Genomic DNA, 26543 nt, shown 5'->3' with positions numbered 1-26543 from the left:
ATAGTATGATGGTACCCCGCAAAATTAAAAACAGAATTGATCCAGCAATTTAACTTCTTTATTTATATCCAAAAATAAATGAAAGTAGGATCTCAAAGAGTTATTTTCATACCAAAGTTCACAGCAGCATTATTCACAATAGCCAAGAAATGGAAGCACCCCAAATGTCCATTGAAAGATGAATGGATAAACAAAACAAGGTATATACATAAAATTGAATATGATTCAGCCTTAAAAACAAGAGAAATTCTGACTCATGTTACAATATAGATAAACTCTGAAGAGCTACATAAACAGTCATGTCTGACTCTTGAGACCTCATGGACTATACAGTCCATGGAATTCTCTAGGCCAGAACACTGGAGTGGGTACCCTTTCCCTTCTCCAGGGTATCTTCTTAACCCAGGGATCAAACCCAGGTCTCCCACATTGCAGGTGGATTCTTTACCAGCTGAGCCACAAGGGAAGCCCAAGAATAATGGAGTGGGTAGCCTATCCCTTCTCCAGCAGATATTCCCAACCCAGGAATCGGACTGGGGTCTCCTGCATTGCAGGTGGATTCTTTACCAACTGAGCTATTTATTAGGGAAGCCCACATAAAGTTAAGATAGTCACGAAATAACAAATATGGTATTCTTCCACTTATGTAACTATAGCCAAAATTTACTTGTTTTAATCCCTGACCACTTCGGTACTATTTTCATATATTTTAATTTCACAAATATGTTACATAACACAAAAGTTATTAGTGCTTTATATAGTCATATTCAATTTTATTATGCTTCTATTTTTCCTTCCTGAATGTCTATAACTTCCATACAGGGTCTCTCCTGCTTGGCAAATACTAAACTCCATTGCTGTTGCCTAAGCTCCATGAGACTGCCCAAAGCTCTGCCTGTTCTCTTAGCCCTCAGCATGAAACATTAAAAATTTGGCAAATGTCACAAGGGAAAAAGAAGCCTTAAAGTGTGACTGCCTCTAATGTTCTCAAACATGGGTGTTCAGCTTTGCTAGTTGTTCTCAGTGGGAGGTTTGGTCCTCAGTGAGACACTGCACATGTATTAGAGATAAAAACCTTATTTTATATACTATTAATTTTCTTCATAATTTTTATAAACTTCATAATTTTTATAAACTTCATAATTTTTATGTTCTTATTCAGATAAAACTATTTTAATTAAAGTATTAAGTTCTTACATGCTAATAACAGATCTTTCAATTTCTGTCCAATTTTTAAAATAAGTTTACTAATGGAACCATATGCTATTAAACAAAAAAACTACATGACCCCAGAAGAACAAAAGCTTTCAAAACAAGTTTTTTGGAAACAACAGTTTCTACAAAGTTAAATGCTGTTTTGTTGTTTTCAGTTTCTCAAAGGATTGAAAGAAGATGTGACTGCTTTAGACAAGGCTGAACTTGATGTGCCTGTGATACAAACAGTGATTATCTGGATCTAAAATTTAGTACAGAAATCTCTGTTGGACATAAAGACTTGGGAGTTAATAGCATAACATCAAGGGGTTGAATAAGACTTCTCTTGAGCAATAATTTTCTATTATGACAGAACATGTAAATAATTGGTGGTGGTGGTGGTTTAGTTGCTAAGTCGTGTCCTACTCTTGTGACCCCATAGACTGCAGCCAGCCAGGTTCCTCTGTCCATGGGATTTTCCAGGTAAGAGTACTGGAGTGGATTGCCATTTCCTTCTCCAGGGGATCTTCCTGACCCAGGAATCAAACCCGAGTCTCCTGCATTGCAGGCAGATTCTTTACCAAATGAACTATGATATTAAATATCAGATCTAACATCACACATTAGAAACTGTACAAGGAAAAAAGTTGTGTAGGATAGAAGCTGAGCAATGTAGGGAAGAACAGGCATATCAGAAAAGGATGCAAAAAGGAACTGAACGAGTCTTTCAGCAGGACAGAAGGGAGGAAAAGGGATCAGCGCATCCAAAGGACACAATAGCCTGACGGCATGGTGCATCTGAAGAATCACTGGCAGTTCAGGGCCTTCCGGACTCTGCTAAGAAATCCAGCCTTTAGACACTGAAGGATTCTGTAAAAGAGAGTAATACTGTCAGATTTTTTTCTCTCTTCTTTTTTATCTTTGTTTTTATTTTCTCAGTCAGATCATTCAGGCAAGAATGAGGAAGAAATCTGAACCTGAGGGAAAGTGTGGAGACTTAGGAGATTATTTACTAGCTCCAGAGGAATCATGGCATGAGCTGAAGCAGTGGCATTGAGGCTGGAAAAAAGATACATTTAACTGACTGCTATGATATACATATATAACAAGAACTCAATGTAGGGTTTTTTTCCCCTTTATTATAAATATAAGTGTTCAGTCTTCAAGATTTCAGTTGCAAATATTTCATGGGTATTAATTATGTATATCAAAATGAGTGAAAAAGTAAAAAAATATTCATAAGCTATGACTGATTAATGTGTCATCAAGTATGACTGAATTCATTATGATCTTGATAGAACATTAAATCATGTTTAACAAAGACAAATACCAGCTGAACACTGTCACAGACTGAACTGTGTCCCCCACCCTCAAACTTATATATTAAAGCCCTAACCCCTAGTGTGACTATATATGGAGGCAGGGCCTTAAAGAGATAATTCAGATTAAAGAAATTCATAAGGGTAGGCCCTTTAATCCCAAATGACTGATGTCCTGATAAGATGAGGAAGAGACTCCAGGGATGTGCATTCACAGAGAAAGGCCATGTGAGGACACAATGAGAAGGTGGCATCTGTAAGCCAATGAGAGAGACTGTAGGAGGACTCAACCTGCCAACACCTTGATCATAGGTTTCTAGCCTCCTGAACTGTGAGATAATAAATTTCTGCTATTTAAACCACCTAATCTATTTATAAATTATGTTCCATATGTGGGACTAAGGCCATCAAAAATAAGACAAAATTGTGAATAAATGCATAAATTATAATCGTTAAAATTGGTTATTCAAATGTTAAAATGGCACTGCACTTTAAAGAGATACGATGAATGAGAAATTAACAGAATATGTAATATACATATGCTATTGCATAGAAGATAAACTATACTAGAATGTATTTACAAGATATTTAGTTTGATAAGTTGCAATAGCAAAGAAAAACTTCTGCAATAGGGCTATGAAACATAGAGAAAACACAGTATAAACATACAGCCTAAAACTAATTCACAAAGTATGAAATTAGAAAATATAATACAATATAATCAAATGAAGTAAGTAGAAGAGTTACCAATCAATCCAGAAAATATATATTCAGTTGTTTTAGAAGGCACCATGGTGATTTAAAAGCATTTTTAGAAAAAATATAAAAGAAAAGGCACAAGTATAATAAGATGCCCAAACACAACTTAGAATTCTGAGAGTTATACTGTATACATAAACTACTTATGAAGCTATCTTTCTAACACCTAAATAAGACATTAATAAGCAGGTATTTAGGTCTGAGTGATCCTGTTTTCAAGTCTGTATTCCCCAGTTCAGATTCTTGTAGTAGTCAGCGTATCTACAATGAAACATTTAATTCCCCACTATATTTTAAAAGCCTCTAGAAGGATTTGCTAGAACGCATACTGAAAAAGTACAGACCAGCAGAAAAACAATAAAGCTCCTAACCTTTAGGCCAATGGGTCTTATTAGTCTTTTAACACATTATAGCATATATTTACATGCTACATGCTATGAAATAATGGAATTATATGCTACCTGTAATTTTGCTTTACCTGTAGCAGTTTGCCCCATACATGCAGGACGTTCTCTGTACCTTGTTTTCTTCAGAAGCATTTGGAACTGAATCGGTTGCCTTCGCCTGCACACATTCAGGACTGGGCGGATTAGAGCTGGACTCAGGATGAGATTTTTGAGGCTTGTCACAGAAAGACTTGCTCTGGGTACTGGAATAACTCTCAGAACAACTTCTCGCCATGCTGTCTTCATTTGAACTTCCCTTAGTGATGATTTTATGTTCAGAAACCTTACCAAGTGCCTCTACTGGGACTTCGCTTCTCTGTGGATTAGTCTTAGTGTTATCTATCTCTGTGTTATGTAACGTGGCTGCAGAAAATGACTGTGTCATTTCCTATAAGAAAATCAGGAAATAAATAATAAATAAAAGCATGTTTCAAAGGAAATGTGTAAGTTTAAGCATAAATGCATGAAACTGTAAGATTCATGCAATATGTATATTTTAAAACTTTAAGATCCATATTTTAAAGTTATTAAAAATATCATTGTCTATATCTCTAGTTTAATAACTTTGAAATAATCTACTGTTATTAGAAAAGGAATTTACAGTTATGTCAAACCTTTACAATCATGTCAAACATTCAGTGAAAAATAACCAGAAAAATACAAATGAAACATGAGAAAATCCAACATTTGCTCATTTGAATATAATCTTTCCCTCAAAACCTACTTGGCTCTTAAATTTCCTGTTCAACAATGTGCCACACTCTTCTGCACTGTTCTTATAATTTCTTATAAGTTACTGTAATACTTTATTTCTACCCTCTAAATCAAGATTTTTCCCCCTTCAGCTGAATGATGAAATTGATCCTCCTTCACAGAAAAATTCACATGAAAGCTATCTTATGATCAACTCAGAAAATAAGATTCCTTTGAAGTGGTATGAATAACAGTTTCAGTTTAACGAACTAAAGGTATTTTGAATCAAGTAAGTATTCTCATTAGCATCACAGAACCTTTTTAATATGTACTTACCACAAGTACAAAGAGTAAGCCTAGTCTTATCCTATTAAAAATGACCTCTTAATTACTTATACTTCCTGTGCAGTGCAGACATTGCTCAGATAAACTCCAGTCCTCAGGGTAAGGATGTGATGAAAACATATTAGATACACACGAATGTTCACCCCCATGTATAACAAGAACTCATGTATGCTGGCTGTCTTCTGGAAAAAGCTGGTTTTAATGTTATTTGGTATCCAACAGCTCAAATTTCTTGAAGATATTATCAACATGACTTTTTTAGACTAATTCCTTAGGTGTTTCCATAGTTTTTTCATTTTTAAGAAACACAGTAGGCCAACTTTCAAATGTTATCCAAACTGACTAAAGACCTTGCAAAAAGAACCTAGATCAAATCATGGTTCTTGTATAGTAATAGATAACCAGGTGGAGCTGGCCCTCAGTTGATGGCATTTGTACCACATCCTGCCAACATATATACTCTTTCCCAGCAAGCTGCTCAAGTACACCCCAATGTCATCTCCCTTTACTATAGGACCCCAACTAATCAGGACCTACTGTGGGGTGGAAACAGAGCAATTCTGACCCACCTCCTTATCTGCAGTCCCCTACTGGCTCAACTCTCACCAATTTTCTTTTTCTCTGTTCAGGTAGTACTGGGATAAGTGAGCAAATCTTTATTGGCTAAGCAGGGCCAGTAAAATTTCAGTCTCTTGTTCCTGTTGGCATCTCAGAACTCCACAATAAACGCTCTCAGAGCACATCTCTTCTCTTAATTTTAGAAAGGGACAAAATAACTTCTTCCACCAAACACAGCACTCTCCCAAATCTTACAACCTTTTTTTTGTCTCAGTTCTCTAAGTATAAAGCCTGGGGGAAGGGACAGTGAATTTCTCATCCCTTTCAAAAGATCCCATAGGAAAAAGCCTAGCTCTCACTGCTGAGGGCTCCTTTCAAATATGAGATGCTTACAGTTAGTACTTCTGCCCTGGGTGTTGGGCCTCAGCAACAGTATGGGGACAACAGGGGAAAATATCCCACTCCTGTCATATTTATTATAGGGGAAAAAAGGACACAGGTAGGAAAGGGTTAAATAAAGGAGAATACTTTCTTACCATGGAACACTGGACAGAGACTGAAAAGAATGAGGTAGCTCTCTCTCTCTATATATATCTCTAAGGATTTTTAAAATTAAAATATATATACATTATATACAAACACACATACACACACACAATCATTCCATCTAGGTTGTAAAAAAAAAATATTCCCTACATATCTATTTGAGTACTTACCTATGTAAATCCAAATGAAAAGATTTAGAAGGGCGTAAACCAATGTATCAGTATGCAATGAGATGGAAGGAAAAGGTGAATCAAAATTTTCATTTTACTTTAACATGCCTCTGAATGCATTTTTGACAATAAGCATCTACTATATTACCATTTAAAAAAATGAAAAGCAAACCAAGTAATACAAGAAAAGATATAAAGTATAAAGCCGTCATATTTCAACTCACTCTACTTTTATGAAATATAAAGAAGGATTTATTTTTTAAATATCTTTACAAGGAATATGTTTAACATGTTAATTTATTCCAAAAGAGAAAGGAGTAATAAAGTCACAGATATCAATACTATATGGATCAGGGGTTCTCAAATATTTTAAGAGGCATAAAAGCTGGAATTCATAATGTTCATTATGGAACTCCATGAAATATTGATATTCAGTAGGCCCTTGGCATTCAAGAATTTAACATTTGTGGTTTCAATTATTCATAAATGGTCCCAAAAACCCATTACATGCAGTAATTTGTAAGTTTGCTGAGACATAAATTCATACTATGCCAGTTAAAAAGCTCATAAGCCAGAGCAAGTCACTGAACTGGCAAATGAGAGAAGAGGAAAGATGGAGATTGCTGTGTACTTGGAAGAAGTAGGGGAAGGCCGAGAGCTCCATTTTTTATTTTATATCTGAGACCCACATGGCTTATGTCCCAGAGTACATGAAAATGTGAAGAATAAAGTGTAGGAGGCTAGAGATTCATGACAGAAGAGACAGATCTCCTACACTCTCTATAAAAATACATGCTACAGACCTCAGGAATTGAGGAGCATGCAGCTGGTGGAAGGTGACCTTGGTGCTTGAAGTTGGCTAAAATGTATTATATTAAGGCTATTTGGGCTTCCCAGGTGGCTCAGTGGTAAAAAAAAAAAAAAAAAACAAAAAAAATCTGCCTGCCAATGCAAGAGACGTGGGTTCGATCCCTGGGTCGAGAAGATCCCTTGAAGAAGGAAACAGCAGTTCATTCCAGTAATCTTGCCTGGGAAATCCATGGACAGAGGAGCCTGATAGGCTACAGTACAAAGGGTCACAAAAGAGTCAGACACGACTTAGTGACTGAACAACAAACTTAACAACAAGGCTATTAAAGTAGCCTGTTAAGTTCCCCCAATAAGTCCTCCCTTATCCCTCAACTCTCTGAAGGTTTCTTTTTCTTTTTCTAGCTTGTGAGATATTAGCTCCCAGACTAGGGATTAAACCTGGGCCCCCAGCAGTGAAAGCACTGAGTCTTAACCACTGTGTCTAGACCACCAGAGAATTCCCCATCTGAAGTTCTAATATACTTCAAAGGAGAGAATAAAGAACTTCCCCTGAAACAAAGATTCCCTGGAGAAGGAAATGGCAACACACTCCAGTACTTCTTGCCTTGAAAATCCCATGGACGGAGGAGCTTGGTGCAGGCTACTATCCATGGGGTCGCAAAGAGTTCGGCATGACTGAGCGACTTCACTTTACTTCCTGAAACAAGGTCAATGAAGCAATTTGCTGTTGTCTCCAAGCTGCCCTTGGAAAGAATGTTTGTGCTAATAAATTGTCTTAAAAGTGCTGTATCAATCCATTAGTTCCCACAGGTTAAGGACTAAAAAATTCTAAACTCCAGCCTTAACTTCACTCTTGAACTTCAAACTCATTCATGGCATACATGAACCGTGAACTACCAGATGTTCAAGCTGGATTTAGAAAAGGCAGAGGAACCAGAGATCCATTTGCCAACATCCACTGGATCATTGAAAAAGCAAGAGAGTTCCTTGCTTTTATATACTGCTGCTTTATTGACTACGCCAAGGCCTTTGTGTGGATCACAATAAACTGTGGAAAATTCTGAAAGAGATGGGAATACCAGACCACCTGACTTGCCTCCTGAGAAGTCTGTATGCAGGTCAAGAAGCAACAGTTAGAACTGAACATGGAACAACAGACTGGTTCCAAATAGGAAAAGGAGTACGTCAAGGCTATATATTGTCACCCTGCTTATTTAACTTATATGCAGAGTACATCATGAAAAACACTGGGCTGGATGAAGCATAAGGTGGAATCAAGATTCCCGGGAGAAATATCAATAACCTCAGATATGCAGATGACACCACAACTTATGGCAGAAAGCGAAGAAGAATTAAAGAGCTTCTTAATGAAAGTGAAAGAGGAGAGCGGAAAAAGTTGGCTAAAACTCAACATTCAGAAAACTAAGATCATGGCATCTGGTCCCATCACTTCATGGGAAATAGATGGGGAAACAGTGGAAACAGTGGCTGACTTTATTTTTGGGGGCTCCAAAATCACTGCAGATGATTTCATGACTGTGGCCATGAAATTAAAAGATGTTTTCTCCTTGGAAGAAAAATCATGAAAAACATAGACAGCATATTAGAAAGCAGAGATATTACTCTGCCAACAAAGGTCCATCTAGTCAAAGCTATGGTTTTTCCAGTAGTCATGTATGGATGTGAGAATTGGACTATAAAGAAAGCTGAGTGCCAAAGAATTGATGCTTTTGAACTGTGGTGTTGGAGGAGATTCTTGAGAGTCCTTTAGACTGCAAGGAGATCCAACCAGTCCATCTTAAAGGAAATCAGTCCTGAATACTCATTGGAAGGACTGATGCTGAAGCTGAAACTCCAATACTTAGGCCACGTGATGTAAAGAACTGAATCATTGGAAAAGACCCTGATGCTGCGAAAGACTGAAAGTGGGAGGAGAAGGGGACGACAGAAGATGAGATGGTTGAATGGCATCACCCACTCAATGGACATTGAGTTTGAGTAAACTCCGGGAGTTGGTGATGGACAGGGAGGCCTGGTGTGCTGCAGTCCATGGGATCGCAAAGAGCTGGACACGACTGAGTGACTGAACTGAACTGAACGAGTCCCATTACTTCATGGCAAATAGGTGGGGAAAGAGTGGAAACAGTGACATTAGCGACTGAACAATAACAACAGCTAGACATTTCTTCCTCAATATTCTATACACCTCACACTCAAAATGTCAAATTTGAAATCCACCCTCTGTATTCTGTACCATAGTTTTGGCTGAAATAATCTAATCCACTTGTTTTAGCCAGAAGATGTGGATAAATTTCTTGGATGACTATCTTTCATTTCTTCTTTACTTCCCCCAGATCTAAACAAGTGCTGCAGTGTGTTTCTTAAATATTTCTCTAATTCATCCCTATCATCCTTAATATTAGTGCCTCAGTCAGATTCTCTTCATAACATTGTCAATGACCTTATCCCCCTGTTTTTAATCTTATTCTCTTCCAATTTCTCCTCTGAAGAGCAGATAAGATTATCTCTGGCTGAAAACATTTCAAGGTCCTCCTTCACACTACCGGCTTCATCCTCATTTTGCCCTGCCGCCCAGCTCTGCACCAAGAATGCTAAGAACAATGGTCCACAGCATAGTCTTTGTACCCTCTCTGCTCTTATACCTGTTGCCTCATCGACCTGGGATGGATTCCTACACCTGGTTCATGCCCACTGCCCTTAGGATTGTCCCAGGGTCACTTCTTTCAGGAACCCCTCCCTAGAAGCTGGTTTATGGAGTCCTCCTCAAGACTGCCATAAAAATCAATGTGTTGTCACTTTATTTTAGGATTTGAATCATGTGCCCCACGAGACTATTTGCTCCTTATCAACTATGTCTTCTTCATCTTTATGCATTTAACCCCACATGCCAGCATACTGCCTTACATATAACAGAAAGACTGCTTAGTGTAATGATTATTAGAATGGTCTTTGAGCTCAATAAATGGTTTTGGGTAATTTTTCAGCCATTGTTGTTAACATGTATTACTACTATTTGTTTAATGAATGCTTATTAAATGAATGAATGAATAGATGTTTCTGTGGGACTGATCAGAGACATGCTATAAATGGTACAATCCAAATAGCCAATCAGGAGCAAAGGATATAAGATTCCTTGATGTAGTAAACCAACACTAAGGAGCTCTGGGGATACAATCTTAATTAAGAGAGAGCTATGTAAATAAGAGTTATATTCTTTACCTCTCCTGTTATTTTGGTCAGTCAAGGCAAGAATCGAGTGTACTGGAGACAAATGAAGATACTCTTAAAATATCACCTCCCTACCAGCTTTCAGGAATAAACAACCTGGTTTTGGTAATGTTTCAAAGATTTTATTGAACATCTAGACCTTCTGATATTCCTGATAACTTAATATTTCTCTTTCTGAACAGCCCTGATTGCAGCCTTTACAGCTGGCAGAAAAGGCTTGACCTTTCTTAAAAGTTTCACTTGTGATTATCAAACTTTATGTGTTGGTTTAAATACAGTAAGACATGCATACTACAGATTTTCTTCTGGAAAAAAAATGTCTCTTCTTAGGGGAAAAAAGGGAGTTGTATTGCTATTGTAAAAAATCAATAAAAATAAAACTCAATTAGATAGAAGATGGAGCTCTCATGCCCTGCAATGATAGCAAAGCCCAACAAGAAGACGACTCCTCATTTTTCCTGGCAATTATTCAGCCAATAAAAGAGCCACAGACTCTTAGTTGACTATAGTCCTGCCAATCTCCTTTTCCTCTCTCTAAGAGTTCTCTTAAGAGTTCTCCTTCCCTTACACTGAGGGAGCTTCCAGCAGAGGCTTGCCAAGGTTCAGTTCAGTTCAGTTCAGGCACTCAGTCATGTCCAACTCTTTGCAACCCCATGAACTGCAGCACACCAGGTCTCCCTGTCCATCACCATCTCTCGGAGTTCCCTCAAACTCATGTCCATCGAGTTGGTTATGCCATCCAGCCATCTCACCCTCTGTCATCCCCTTCTCCTCCTGCCCCCAATCCCTCCCAGCATCAGAGTCTTTTCCAATGAGTCAACTCTTCGCATGAGGTGGCCAAAGTACTGGAGTTTCAGCTTCAGCATCATTCCTTCCAAAGAAATCCCAGGGCTCATCTCCTTCAGAATGGACTGGTTGGATCTCCTCGAAGTCCAAGGGACTCTCAAAAGTCTTCTCCATCACCACAGTTCAAAAGCATCAATTCTTTGGCGCTCAGCCTTCTTCACAGTCCAACTTTCACATCCATACATGAAAAACCATAGCCTTGACTAGATGGACCTTTGTTGGCAAAGTAATGTCTCTGCTTTTGAATACGCTATCTAGGTTGGTCATAACTTTGCTTCCAAGGAGTAAGCATCTTTTAATTCATAGCTGCAATCACCATCTGCAGTGATTTTGGAGCCCAAAAAAATAAGGTCTGACACTGTTTCCACTGTTTCCCCATCTATTTCCCATGAAGTGATGGGACCAGATGCCATGATCTTCATTTTCTGAATGTTGAGCTTTAAGCCAACTTTTTCACTCTCCACTTTCACTTTCATCAAGAGGCTTTTTTAGTTCCTCTTCACTTCTGCCATAAGGGTGGTGTCATCTGCATATCTGAGGTTATTGATGTTTCTCCTGGAAATCTTGATTCCAGCTTGTGCTTCTTCCAGCCCAGCGTTTCTCATGATGTACTCTGCATAGAAGTTAAATAAGCAGGGTGACAATATATAGCCTTGACGAACTCCTTTTCCTATTTGGAACCAGTCTGTTGTTCCATGTCCAGTTCTAACTGTCGCTTCCTGACTTGCATATAGGTTTCTCAAGAGGCAGGTCAAGTGGTCTGGTATGCCCATCTCTTTTGGAATTTTCCACAGTTTAATGTGATCCACACAGTCAAAGGTTTTGGCATAGTCAATAAAGCAGACATAGATGTTTTTCTGGAACTCTTGCTTTTTCGATGATCCAGTGGATGTTGGCAATTTGATCTCTGGTTCCTCTGCCTTTTCTAAAACCAGCTTGAACATCAGGAAGTTCACGGTTCACGTGTTGCTGAAGCCTGGCTTGGAGAATTTTGAGCTTTACTTTACTAGCGTGTGAGATGAGTGCAATTGTGCGGTAGTTTGAGCATTCTTTGGCATTGCCTTTCTTTGGGATTGGAATGAAAACTGACCTTTTCCAGTCCTGTGGCCACTGTGGAGTTTTCCAGATTTGCTGGCATATTGAGTGCAGCACTTTCACAGCATCATCTTTCAGGATTTGAAATAGCTCAACTGGAATTCCATCACCTTCACTAGCTTTGTTCGTAGTGATGCTTTCTAAGGCCCACTTGACTTCACATTCCAGGATGTCTGGCTCTAGGTGAGTGATCACATCATTGTGATTATCTTGGTCGTGAAGATCTTTTTTGTATAGTTCTTCTGTGTATTCTTGCCACCTCTTCTTAATATCTTCTGCTTCTGTTAGGTCCATACCATTTCTGTCCTTTATCGAGCCCATCTTTGCATGAAATGTTCCCTTGGTATCTCTAATTTCTTGAAGAGATCTCTAGTCTTTCCCATTCTGTTGTTTTCCTCTATTTCTTTGCCAAGGTTAAAGACCTCAAATTGCTGATCCCAAATAAACCCATCTTTGCTGGAGAAATATCTGGAAGTCCATTTGTTTCAGGTCAACAGTTTGGTGATCTGTACAGGGATCAGAGAAGACCTTCAACAGCTCCAGGGCTGATGAGCAAACAGGTGCAGCATCCACAATCAAGTCCACTGTGATCACTGATTTTTCTCACAGATCCTGGAGTTTGAAGGTACATGTTTCTCCAGGATGTGAGCCCATACCCTCTTTGCATTTGAAGCTCTCTCAGCTTTGTTTGGATCTGTTTTGAGTTTTAATCTTCCAGGTTAAGGTCTTATTCTGCATGAGGGTACCCATTTGGCACTTTGGTCTGACTTTGAGATGAAACTGTTTCAACTGAAGCTGGCTAAGAAGCCTTTAGCTTGGCTTCTCCAGGACCAAGTTATTTCTTAGAACTGGCTGTTATTAGGCCTGCAAGTTGTTTGAGTTGTAAGCTGTTTGAATTGAGCTGTTTAAGTTGTAAATTATTTAAGCTGCTTGAAAATTATTCTTTTATTATAGAAGAAAACCTCTGAGAAGTAAGATTCCAGTTACCTAAATATTTTGAGGCTACCTCACCCCCCACAATAGATACTTCAACTGATTCTATGCTTAAAAACTAGTCCTTCTTCATGTGCATTTCCAACTGGACCAACCTGACAAAGGCAATTTAGAATATCAATGGCCATTGTGGGAAACTTTTGAAATCCCCAAATTTAATTCTCTTAAAGCCAAGATGGATTACAGTAACTCAAAAGTTTCTAGGACTGAATGGAATGACAATTTTGATTGATATTTTGAAGCTTCCCAATGTTATCAGAAGTTTAAAATTGCCTCTCTGCAAAATAAGATTTTAAGATTAACTGAGGCAAATGATTAAAGAAAAATAGAATGGTTTCTGAAGCTTCAGGCTCTTCTTCCTTAGCTTCTTTTCCTCAGATTCCACATCTGGTGCCATCTTGCCTCTCCCTTAGCCCCTACGCCTCTGGCACAATCTTCCTCTTCCCTTCGACACTGTCAACACCTCCTCTCTATCCTCAATGACCCACACTCATTTTCCTGCCAAACTTTCCATTTTCTCTGAAACTCTCCCTACTCTCTTCCTCTGAAACTGCCAGAACCTGTCCCTTTAAAATTAAGCCTTCTGAGAATCCAGATGTTACACTTTTAGTTTCTTATATTCCTTGGACTAAAGCTGAACTGTGAGCCATAGTCAAAGACCTTCCCAAAGTAACAGAAGATCCTCATTGATTTGCAGAGGAATTTAATATAGTTATTCAAACTTACCAACCTTGTTTCTGACTTATATCATCTAATTTTATACTTGTCAGTGAAGACTGGGCCCAGCACTGGATAAAAACATTTAGTTGGGAAAATCCTGAAAGGTCTCTAGAATTACAGCTCAGTGACCAGACCACTAACTTATTATATGATCATGTGTGCATGCCTAGTCTTTTCCAACTCTTTGTGACTTCATGGACTACAGCTGGCCAGGCTCCTCCATCCATGGGATTATTCCCCCAGGAATACTGAAGTGGGTTGCCATCTCCTACTCCAGGGGATCTTCCAGGCCCAGGGATTGAACCTGTGTTTCCTGTGGCTCCTGCATTGGCGGGTGGATTCTTTACTCCTGAGCCACCTGGGAAGCCCATTATATGATCCACTTCAGCAATCATGAGGCAATTTCATCAGGTGATTTCTATGGCTTTCCCAAAGCCTGTTGATTGGAACAGAATTCAGGCCTGCACACAAAAATCTGATGATCCTATTCATGACTATTACAATCAACTTCAGATTGTTTTAAAGGAAAATTCTACTCTTCTTTCAGATGTTGATTCCACCTGGGTATCTATTAACCCCATGTTTATTAATGGACTGAACTGGGTCCTTTCTTTTCTAGTAAAAAGGACCAGGATAGAATGGGGAACTATGTCCACTCCATATTTAGCTCATCTGGCAAGCCAGCTCACTCAAACTCTAGATGGATCACCCAAAAGGAAGACTACTATCTTCAAACCACCAACTAAAGACTCCAAACAAAACCAAAACCCTCCTAGTTTCTGCTATTATCGCGAAGAGCCAGGACATTCGAAAGAGACTGCTACAAATGTACTGTTAAGTACTTCAGATGCCTTCAATCCTCTAACTAGCCTTTCCAACATCTGCCCAATTCTCAATGACAGGACTCTGAGAAACAACAGGGGCTCGTCCCAGTCTCCCCTCTCCGTCAGCAGTCTGAACACAGCTCAACTAGTGGGATTTCTAACGAGCCTCAAGAGGTTCCTGTCTCTGAACCTATTTCCTTTCACGTAGGCCCTTTGAGAGATGCATACCCCTTTCTCCTTAGTTCCTCGGCCCCCAACTCATTTATTAGGCTGAGACTTCTTAAAGAAGTGTCATGCTGGAATTTTTTTTTCCCAAAAAGGGGAAATAATTCTAAAATTTGACAACAGTTATCAAAGTAACAAACCAGGTGAATGAAATGATCCTTTGACATCTTTTATTTGGTTTGCCTCTGATAGTACTAGAGCTAATACTGATCTAGAAATATTGATCACTTGTCTCTAGTGAATCAGTTACCACTCCCCTTATAGGTAAAATCTCCAGCTGATACTGGCAAAACTCACAGCACACATCCCAAGATTCAAGTAGATCCCTCAAAAACCACTTAACCAGACTTAATTAATATTCTATAAGAAAAGAAAGCCCTGAAAGGCATAAAGACCATAAAAGAATGCTACAAGGCTCAAGGTCTCATTAACCCTTACACCAGCCAGGTGAATAAAACCTAGGGGCTGAGGGTGGAGGTTCCTCCAGGATCTCTAAGCAGTAAAAAACACTGTTATCCCTTGACACTCTGTTGTTTCTAATACCCATAATTACTAACATCCATTCCAGTTGAGGCTGACCAATATCCTTCTGCCCTCACTTAGGAAGAAAAGCAATTCATCTGGACAGTAATGACTCAGGGTTTTGCTGAGAATCCTTATTTCTTACAAATACTAAAGGCTGATCTGGATTATGTAAGGTTCCCTAGAGGTTCTACTTTGTTGTAATATGTGTTTCATTTGCTTCTTTGCTCTCCTTCTCAAGCCTCCTCACAAAAGGACAGTATCCACTTGCCAAAGCTTTTAGGAACATAAGGTTATCAAAGAAAAATTACAGTTTACTCAAACCCAGGTTTGATATTTAGGGCATCTGATATCAGCACAAAAGCTTTAAGGAGATCCAGATATACTTCATGATATCCTAAGCTTCCCCAAACCTAAGACTACATGCATATGCTAAGTCTTCTCGGGCTGGTTGGTTATTTCCAAAGCTGAATTTCAAATTTCTCTCTTATGGCCAAACCTATGTATATGCTTTATTAAACAATTAACAACCATGACCCAAACTTATGGAAAGAACCAAACAACGCAGCCTTTAAAGCCTGAAAGTTGTGTCTCATGAACCCACCTGCCTTTGAGAATCCCAATTATCAGATTCTCTCTTTTTTTTTTTTCCTTTTTATATATGAAAAGGAAGAAAATGCCCTTGGGGTACTCACCCAAAACCATGGGTCCACCAGCAACCCACATTGCATTACAGCCAGAAACTGGACTCTGTGGTATAGGGATACCCGGCTTGCCTTAAAGCCATTACAGCTACTGCTCTTTTGGATATGGCCACCAAGAAAATCATGGGATCCCCTTAAGCAACTTTGTACATCACGCAGTAGAAGCCCTCCTGAATTCTCGTCACACTTAGTACTTCTCAGTCAGGTGCCTTACGTCCTAAGAAGTAAGTCCTTTCATTAACTTCTCTTCACATAACTCCTTTATGCTGTACCTGCTACTCTTCTCCCCTCTGTCACCAAAGAAGTCCCTAACTGACCACCAAAGAGGACACTGACTGACCACCTCCTGACTCATAATGATTTACAGGAAAGACCTCCTGGTAATACTGACTTCTCAAGGTTCACTGACATTCTTATTTAAAAGGTAACAATGGTAAATATGCCAGGTATGCTTTGCAACTCCTTTTGATGTTGTTGAGGCAGCTTTGGCCAAATAGGCGGAATTATACACTCTCATATGGGCTTGTACTTAAGCCAAGGGCAAGCTGCCAATATTTATACTGATGGTATACACTTTTACAATATTATACACAAATATAATATTTATACACTATACAGTAGCTTATGATTTTGTAATACTATGAGGTAACGTGACTTCCTTACTCCCTGCTGAAATAAAATTTTAAGTGACTCTTATGTTTACTGGATGTAATATTTTTATCTGCCACTTTAGGTATTACTAATATTCTGGGACATTCTACACTTGACTCTCTGGAAACTGAGGGAAATAACTTTGATGACACTTCTGCAGGGAATGTTGCCAATAGCAAGGGGCCTATAGCAACAGGGCCAATAGCAAGCTGTTGGTCCAAAGAGAAATTTTCCCAAATGATAACTTAAAAAAACAGACTAAAGAAGAGGAAAAACAAGATTGAAAATTGAAAAATTGTTGGTTTGATAAAAGAGGAAACTCTGGTTTAGACTAACAACCCAGTCCTCCTGGACACTCTAAAATCCCCATTCTTCAGCACTGTACATGCATTAAACCACTGGTCTACTGAAAAAAAATGATAGCATTCATCAATCAGCATTGATCTGCAAACATTAACAAGGCCATCAAAAATATCTACCTCACTTATCCCACTTGTCTGAAATACAACCCAAGAAAGCTTGTTTATAATGCTCCCAGACAATTTAGACAGCCCAATGAACCATTCAAGGTCTCACAACTTGCTCTGGCTCATGGATACAAATATGTTTTAGTAATGGCCTGTGTGTTTTCACATACAGACAGGCATCCCTTGCAGATATGCTACTGCTTCTTCTGTGGTTAAAGTCCTTTTAGAAAAGATTATCCCTATCAGGGGAATTCCTCTCAAATTTCATGGCCATCAAGGAACACATCTTATTGGTCAGGTACTACAACAAGTGGACTTCCCTGGACTTTACCTCAGACGGTAAAGTGTCTGCCTACAACGCGGGAGACCCGGGTTCGATCCCTGGGTCAGGAAGATCCCCTAGAGAAGGAAATGGCAACCCACTCCAGTGTTCTTGCCTGGAGAATCCCATGGATGGAGGAGCCTGGTGGACTACAGTCCATGGGGTCGCAAAGAGTCGGACACGACTGAGCGACTTCACTTTCACTTCAACAAGTCTGTGCTATTTGGCCAATTTTCAACACTTTCACTGTGCTGAAAGTGATCCCTGTTTAGTTGAATGCACTAATGGTATTATTATTACTCAGTTGACAAAATTAGTAAAGGCCCTCTAAAAATTTTGGCCAAAATGCCTTGTCATTGGTCATTCTGAATCTCAGATCCACCCCTTTCAGAACTCATAAGCTCTCGCACCTTAAGATAGCCACGGGATGCTCTTGCTTCTTTTGACTCACAACTGGTAAAAGGAGAGATACTCCAATATAGCAAAAGCCTAAATGCTATTAAAAATAACTGTGTTTTGGTAGAGCAATCTGTTCACAGTGTACTCTTGGGGGATGATGACCTAAAATATACCTGACAACCTGGACATTTTGTCTACTGGAAAGAAACACCTCCAGAAGAACTCTCTTCAACCTCACTGGAAAGGCCCCTATGACGTACTGTTAACCAGCCTTTGTGCCACCAAACCCCAAGAAGGAGACTCTTGGATTCACATGACACATATAAAAATGTACCAAACCCTGACTAGATCTGCACATTATCTGATGACCTGAAAGAGAAGATTTCCCAGAATTGAAGCAGATGACTGATGAGACAGCTTTCTGAAGATATCCAGACCAGGCCTGTTGGCAGCTTGTCTGTCAAACCTTTGATGATGACAGAACACTTCAATACCCTCCAATCTCTATGATTTTGATAACATACAAACTTTAGATTAAAAGTGCCTGAAAATTCTTCCTCCTACCTCTCCTTGATACTTGAATGTGACTTCAATAGGTTTCCATCTGTGTACTTTCTCTCCAGTGTGAGATGCCACACCCAGCAAAGGTCCCTCCTGGCACTAAAGGACATAAAGTCACTGAAAACCTGACTCTTGATTAGCAATACTTTCAGAGAAAAATCTTGACCAAAATGAGGAAATGTAAAAAATTAAATAGAGTTGGGAGACCAGAAAGTACAGTTCTCATGCCCTGAGATGACAGCAGAGTGCAACTGGAAGAAGAAAGAGTCCTCTTCCTTCATGGCGAAGACTCAGCCAATGAAAAACCATGAAATCTGTTTACTATCAGCTATAAAAGTATTCTTTTTCCTCTGCTGTGCAGAAACTTGCACCCATGGCTGAAGACTCCAAAATACAATTCTCTGCTGATCCCAAATAAACTCATCTTTGCTGGAGAAATATCTGGAAATCTATTTCCTTTAGGTCAATAATATGTTTAGAGAGTAGAGCAGAGAATATTAGGGCTCAAAATTCACATAAAATTTATAGGTAAGTTTTTATGGTCAATATATGTGAGTTAGAATACATTTTGTTTTCATTTATTAAGCTTGACTCCATAAGTAAGCAGAAGAGTTGAGCCTATAGTGATTAGACCCTGCTTTCTAGCTGGAAGAAAGGATCCTGTTTCTCACTAGAAAGGAGGCAGGAGTGAGGGGAGAACTATAAAAGACCTGATTCTCGGGGATAGTGGCTGAAATTTCAATCAATCCAGTCCATACAATTCTAAAAGCAATCCTATTCCTTTGGCTCTCCCTGAGACTAAACAGATGGAGACCCACACAGCTTAGCCACAGGACTACAAGGATCATGAAAATGATCATTTAAAGCCACTCTTCTCCTGAAAGGAAGAATACCTGACCTTTTTGTCCTAGAGTCATCTCTCTCCCTTTTTTTTCCCCTTCTTTCTTTTTAAATTCATCCAATAATCTCATTTTCTTAGAGTACCCAGTATCAAAGAATGCTTAAGTCAGCCAAACCATTCTAATGAATTAGCAAAAACTGAAATAGGATAGAAAAGATTTATAAATACTGCAAGTAAACCCAGAAGTAATTCTGCAACAGGCTGTTAAGAACTACTCATTAATTGTTCCTCTCTTAATACTTACCAAGAGAAAAGTAGTGACAGGCAGCCTGAGAATGACCAAAAACCCAGAGTTTCAAAAGGGAGGTACCAAATTATGACCAGAGTCAAGTGGTCTCCACCTATTTTTCAGTTTGAAAATTTCTAAATTAAATAGCTCTTCTACATTGCAAGTGCTATATTAAAAAGCCAAACAACAAAATCAAACAAAATAACAAATCTTGAGAAACAATATAAAAAGCATTTTTGGTTTTTCATTGATATATATAGCATATAATTATCATAACTAGAACACTTGTCAGAGAAAATAAACAACCAAATACTGAATATTTTAAAAATCACCTTGGATGAAATGATAGACTCTTCCTGATCATCATTTTTGCACTTTTTTCCTGTGTCTTGCTCTGCTGATGTACTTTCTGAACTTCCTGATGAAATTAATCGCTTTTTTCCTGGCTGTGTTATGTTTACTTGGGTTTTATCTTTGCAGACTCTTTCTTTTTCACTTTCCCGGGTTACATTATTACCTTAATCATACACAAGCACATAAACACAAGGAAAAAAAAGAAGAAAATTATCTCCCATACCTTCAAATGTCAATAATTCATACCCCCCCAAAAAAAGAAATGAAAGCAAAAATAAAAATGATAAAAGAGCAAAGACTCTATCTATATTAAGGCCAATCTGAAAATGCATATTTCCCAATCTCAAGAAGTATTAAGCAACACCATGGCCAAGACCTCCAGCCCTGAAGATATATATCCAGGCCAAGATGCTAATATGGACAGGCACCATCCTTTAACGGTTTAACCTTGCCTCTCTGAACTTTGGTCTCATCATCTAGAAAAAGGGAATTATAAAAACTCATGGAGTTATTAGGAGGAGTAAATCAGGTAAGATACATAAATTATCGGAGTATCACATGTATATTAGTGATATACATATATGGATAGTTTCTTAATTTTAGCAGTGAATTTCTTTAACAGAAAATCTGACCTATAGCAACCAATGAATTTTACACATACTTACTGAGCCCCTACCACCCACAGTGAGAAATGCAAGTTAAATTACCTTAAAACAGATTACCTTTAGATACCTTACCTAAAGACAGATTAAAAACCTAAAATAACTGAAAAGGGAAAGCAACCTCTACAAACCTAACTAAGAAAATAAATCTCCAATAACAATGGATACTGCATTGTCATAACCCTGATTCAAGGTTCAGTGTAGTGGAGAAACTTAAGTCAGTATCATATTTTGTTTAAAAATTCATGAACTATCTAATCAGAAAAGAAAAAAGATCTAAAGAAGGAAATCCTCATGGTTGTCTTTCTTCTCTAATTTAAGAGGGCAGAGGCTTCCTGTGCCTTCTTCACTATTCCCTACTTTGTGTCTCCAGTATCTAGACCCGGGCCTAACACAAAGTTCAGTTCAGTCGCTCAGTCGAGTCCGACTCTTGGTGACCGCAGCACGCCAGGACTCCCTGTCCATCAACAACTCCCGGAGTCCACCCAAACCCATGTCTATTGAGTCAGTGATGCCATCCAACCAGCTCATCCTCTGTCGTCCCCTTCTCCTCCTGCCCTCAATCTTTCCTAGCATCAGGGTCTTTTCCAATGAGTCAGCTCTTCACATCAGGTGGCCAAAGTATTGGAGTTTCAGCTTTGACATCAGTCCTTCCAATGAACACCCAGGACTGATCTCTTTTAGGATGGACTGGTTGGATCTCCTTGCAGTCCAAGGGACTCTCAAGAGTCTTCTCCAACACCATAGTTCAAAAGCATCAATTCTTCAGTGCTCAGCTTTCTTTATAGTCCAACTCTCACATCCATACATGACCACTGGAAAAACCACAGCCTTGACTACATGGACCTTTGTTGACAAAGTGATGGCTCTGCTTAGGAATATGCTGTCTAGGTTGCTCATAACTTTCCTTCCAAGGAGTAAGCGTCTTCTAATTTCATGGCTGCAATCACCATCTGCAGTGATTTTGGAGCCCAGAAAATAATATCTAGAATTGGAATTTCTGGACCAAAATATGTCTGTCAAATTTTCCCTTATTCTAGGCTTCCCATCATCTTAGGAGAGTCTCCCAGAAGTAATAGAAAAACATTTCCCCAAATTTTCTTCAAATGCCTTAGTTTCCGTTTTTAACACTGGGTATTAATTCAGTAGAAGCTTATTTATAAATGTGACCTGAGCAGTGAGTGCTCTATTATTATTTTCTTCCAGATGGAAATCTAATTCTCCCACATTGTATTTAACAATGATGTATCCTTTCTCCACCAATTTGAACTGATAATTCCTTGTACATTAAATGTGTGTCATTCTAATCTGCTTTGAGGTGTTTCATTCTTTTTTACTGGTCAGCTTAACCTAGTCCTATGCCAGAACTATCAACTACTAGAAGTAGGCACCAGGCCCAGATTGTGATAAAGGAAAGGAACAGAGATGCCAATTTTATCCATTTTTATTTAAAACTTATAGGATCGAACTTATAAAATAAAAAATGCTTCTAAAAGCAATAAATAGATCAGAAGAGCTGAAATAATCATAATTCTATAGATATGACTATACATCTAGAAAATCCAAGAGGCTAAAGACAATCAGAATTAGTTAAACCACTTAACAAGGTTGCTTGAGATAAAAACAAATGATATTTCTGTCCTTGAACATATATTAAAAAATTGCTTAATTCATTTTCTACAATGCTGACATACCTATATAGGTCAAAATCTGACATGGATGGCACATATGGAGAAAAATATTAGCCACACTTAGGAATATAGATGCAAAAGTCCTACATATTTATAAATCTAACAACATAAAATAATATGCCATCATGATAAAATGAACTTATCCCAGGAACACAAGCATAGTGCAACAATAGGAAACCTATTAACATCATTAATTACATTAATATATGAAAATGCAGAACTGTTTCTATACCAAAAATTTTTTCAAAAAATTCAAGTTATCTCTGACTCAATCAACTTAAACATAATAATCAGAATCAAATACCAATCATATTAAATGGTGAAATACTAACACAATTCCTATTAAAATCAGGAACAGAGATGCCAATTTTATCCATTTTTATTTAAAACTTATAGGATCTAGAACAGTCTTATGGACTCTGTGAGAGAGGGAGAGGGTGGGAAGATTTGGGAGAATGGCATTGAAACTTGTAAAATATCATGTATGAAACGAGTTGCCAGTCCAGGTTCGAAGCACGATACTGGATGCTTGGGGCTGGTGCACTGGGACGATCCAGAGGGATGGAATGGGGAGGGAGGAGGGAGGAGGGTTCAGGATGGGGAACACATGTATACCTGTGGCGGATTCATTTTGATATTTGGCAAAACTAATTCAGTTATGTAAAGTTTAAAAATAAAATAAAATTTATATAAAAAAAATAAAATAAAATAAGAAATGCTTTTAAAAGCAATAAATAGATCAGAAGAGCTGACATTATCATAATTCTATAGATATGACTATACATCTAGAAAATCCAAGAGGCTACAAACAATCAGAATTAGTTAAACCACTTAACAAGGTTGCTTGAGATAAACAGAATAGTACTTTAAGTAAACACTGAACTATAATCAAACTAAACAATGTCAGTTAAATATTTATCATCTGTAATGTCACAGAGAAAATACTCAGTGTACAAAATTAAATGTAAACCAAACGGTTTGGGGACTATTTACTACTTCAACCTTTATCAGCATGTGTCATTTTTCATTACTTCATGTTGGAGGGTTAAAAGATGGGCAAAGAAGAGTACTAAAGGGTAGCATGAAACCAGTGAAAATATAAAAGCTCCTTTTAATCTACCAAGAACATCAAACCCTAGGAGTTACACCTTGTCCTGGGCCCTAGAGACCTAAGGAAGCAGAGATAAGCAAAGAGAAGGGGAAGCTCTGATAGTCTTTGCCCAAATATACTCACTTACCAATCACTAAGGGACATGGAAACAATTTTAGCTCAGGTCTAAGAAACTCATGATAACATCCAAGGGATAATACCTGGGGACCCAGAAAACTAAATAAACTAGAAGTATATTAGTTGAAAAACAGAAAGGATAGCCTGATCACAGCAAACATTCATGTACATATGTATGGCAAAACCAATACAATATTGTAAAGTAAAAAAATGATAATAATAATAAATAAATAAAATAAAAATGGAAAAAAAATAGAAGAATTAAAAAAACAGTTAAAAAAAACTGAGAAAAGATCTAGAAGAGAATGCAAGGGCATATTAATAAAATAAAAAGCAAAAACAAAACTAAACCTCCAAAACATACAGAGGGTAAATTTAGGTGGCTATAAAGTGATATGGTTCAGAGCATGTGCTTTACAGTCAGGCAGAGCTACATCTCAATTATATCTCTGCCATTTATTATGATCTTAGGTAAGTCAAGTCAGTTAACATCAATTAACATTATTATTTGTCCTGTATTTAAAGACACAGATGGTTCAAAAATATCAAGATGGTTTCAGGTAGTCTACATAAAGATCAATGAACACGATATAGTATTAAAGCTGTAAAAGATTTAAAGTATCCTATACTTAAATGAGCCTAAAATGCATCCTGGAAATTGATTTTTTAAAAATCACTAGCATTGGTCTATTGACCTGGATGATAAACTACTTAAATGAACATAACAACAATAAAAACTACAAAGCAGAAAAAGTCAAAGTACTCCAAACTTTAATTAGCTGGATTCAAGTACTAAACTGTTATTTCCTTCTAAATCTGTCTTTAAAAAAGTTAAGTAACCTACCTTTTTTCTTATATTTCCCCAAAGTAGGAATTTATAAGAAATGCTTAAATGCAAAGACTTTATTTTGAAGCTTGAGCTTTGTGCACTATATAATGGGGGCTTCCCAGGTGGCGCTAGCAGTAAAGAACCTGCCTGCTGATGCAGGAGCCATAAGAGATAGGGGTTCCATCCCTGGGTAGGGAAGATCCCCTGGAGGAGGGCATGGCATTCTTGTCTGGGGAATCCCATAGACAGAGGAGCCTGGCAGACTATAGTCCATAGGGTCACAAAGAGTCAGACCTGACTGCAGCAACTTAGCGCACACACACTATTTAATATTCCTGTCTAAAGCAATGTCAAATTACTCTCATTTGTGTTTCCAAGGTGAGATGTCCAAAAAAGTGCTTCATATTTTATATGGTACATTTACCAAGTGAAAATAAATGGATATATTCATAATTGGAAGCAAATATATTTTGGACAATTATAACTAATGTAATAATGATAGTTCAGTTCAGTCGCTCAGTCGTGTCCGACTCTTTGCGACCCCATGAATCGCAGCACGACAGGCCTCCCTGTCCATCACCATCTCCTGAAGTTCACTCAGACTCACGTCCATCGAGTCCGTGATGCCATCCTGCCATCTCATCCTCTGTCGTCCCCTTCTCCTCCTGCCCCCAATCCCTCCCAGCATCAGAGTCTTTTCCAATGAGTCAACTCTTCACATGAGGTGGCCGAAGTACTGGAGTTTCAGCTTTAGCATCATTCCTTCCAAAGAAATCCCAGGGCTGATCTCCTTCAGCATGGACCAGTTGGATCTCCTTGCAGTCCAAGGGACTCTCAAGAGTCTTCTCCAACACCACGGTTCAAAAGCATCAATTCTTCGGCACTCAGCTTTCTTCACAGTCCAACTCTCACATCCATACATGACCACAGGAAAAACCATAGCCTTGACTAGACAGACCTTTGTTGGCAAAGTAATGTCTCTGTTTTTTAATATGCTGTCTAGGTTGGTCATAACTTTTCTTCCAAGGAGTAAGCGTCTTTTAATTTCATGGCTGTAGTCACCATCTGCAGTGATTTGGAGCCCAAAAAATTAAAGTCTGACACTGTTTCCACTGTTTCCCCATCTATTTCCCATGAAGTGATGGGACCAGATGCCATGATCTTCGTTTTCTGAATGTTGAGCTTTAAGGCAACTTTTTCACTCTCCACTTTCACTTTCATCAAGAGGCTTTTGAGTTCCTCTTCACTTTCTGCCATAAGGGTGGTGTCATCTGCATATCTGAGGTTATTGATATTTCTCCCGGCAATCTTGATTCCAGCTTGTGCTTCTTCCAGCCCAACCTTACAGAAGCAATTACAGAATAAAACAACTAGGAAAGAAAAGAACTTGCTTGCAAGGAAGAAATTCACACTGGTCAATTTTTGGTTAAATAGTTATTCTTTCTATATTACAGAAAATGTTCTAATGAGAGGAAGTATCTGCCCCCTCTCCACTACCATCCTCCATTCCCACTCCCTTCCAGCAAACAAAGAGGACCCACACTTAATAAGAAATGTTACTGATAAAGATATACATGTAATGATGGGGGGAGTAGGGAATTCAAAACCACTGTCCTGGAATAAATAAAACCCTTACCAGGAAATCTTAGATTTAAATATGAAAAAGCTCTGGATTAAATCACATCTCCCTCAACACATAATATATAACCTATTCTTGCCACAAGATCGTTCTGATCCTACTATAATCCAAATTAGCATTTTAAGTAAGGAATATTCTGTACAGATCCCTGAGTTGTTAACTGAGAAGGAAAGGAAGGAATGGGTTGACAAACTTAATGAAACTTCCATCAGCTCTGATGCTTCTTTCCTTTCTGGGACAATGTAGACAGAGCAAAAAGGAGTGGCATGGCCTATATGCTGCCCCTTCCACTTCTGCTGCTGCAAAGCTGTGATGGAGGCTTGCAATGAGCTAGGAATAATCCTCACTCACTTGAATCTCTGGCTCTTCCATCACTGACTTCATCACACATTATTTTATACCCTGCACTTGTGTAGGTGAAAAATCATATTAAATTTTGAAAATACCTTTTTTAAAGTAAAGCATAAGATTTTCATAATCTTGGGGGGGGGTTAGAAAACAGGAAGAAAATTTCCTATTTTCTATTAGGACAAGTTAACTGCCTATTAGTATAAAAATATTTATTCAGAAGGATATAAAATCAAAGTCTCTA

At 38.3% G+C, this 26543-nt stretch overlaps 1 protein-coding gene across 3 annotated transcripts in view; it reads right to left on the bottom strand.

Moving 5' to 3' along the window:
* Positions 1-26543, bottom strand: part of APLF (aprataxin and PNKP like factor) — a 94598-nt gene that overhangs the window by 33337 nt on the left and 34718 nt on the right. For all 3 annotated transcript variants that reach the window (XM_055540520.1, XM_055540521.1, XM_055540522.1), the window contains 2 exons: positions 19881-20065; positions 3751-4106 (listed from right to left, as the gene is read on the bottom strand). In XM_055540520.1, the coding sequence (XP_055396495.1) occupies positions 3751-4106; positions 19881-20065 (541 nt within the window). The remainder of the gene's footprint in view (positions 1-3750; positions 4107-19880; positions 20066-26543) is intronic.

Source organism: Bubalus kerabau, chromosome 11 (assembly GCF_029407905.1).
Source record: "Bubalus kerabau isolate K-KA32 ecotype Philippines breed swamp buffalo chromosome 11, PCC_UOA_SB_1v2, whole genome shotgun sequence".
NCBI classification, from domain to species: domain Eukaryota; kingdom Metazoa; phylum Chordata; class Mammalia; order Artiodactyla; family Bovidae; genus Bubalus; species Bubalus kerabau.
The sequence above is the reverse complement of the archived record's forward strand: the minus strand, read 5'-3'. Positions and strand labels throughout refer to the sequence as shown.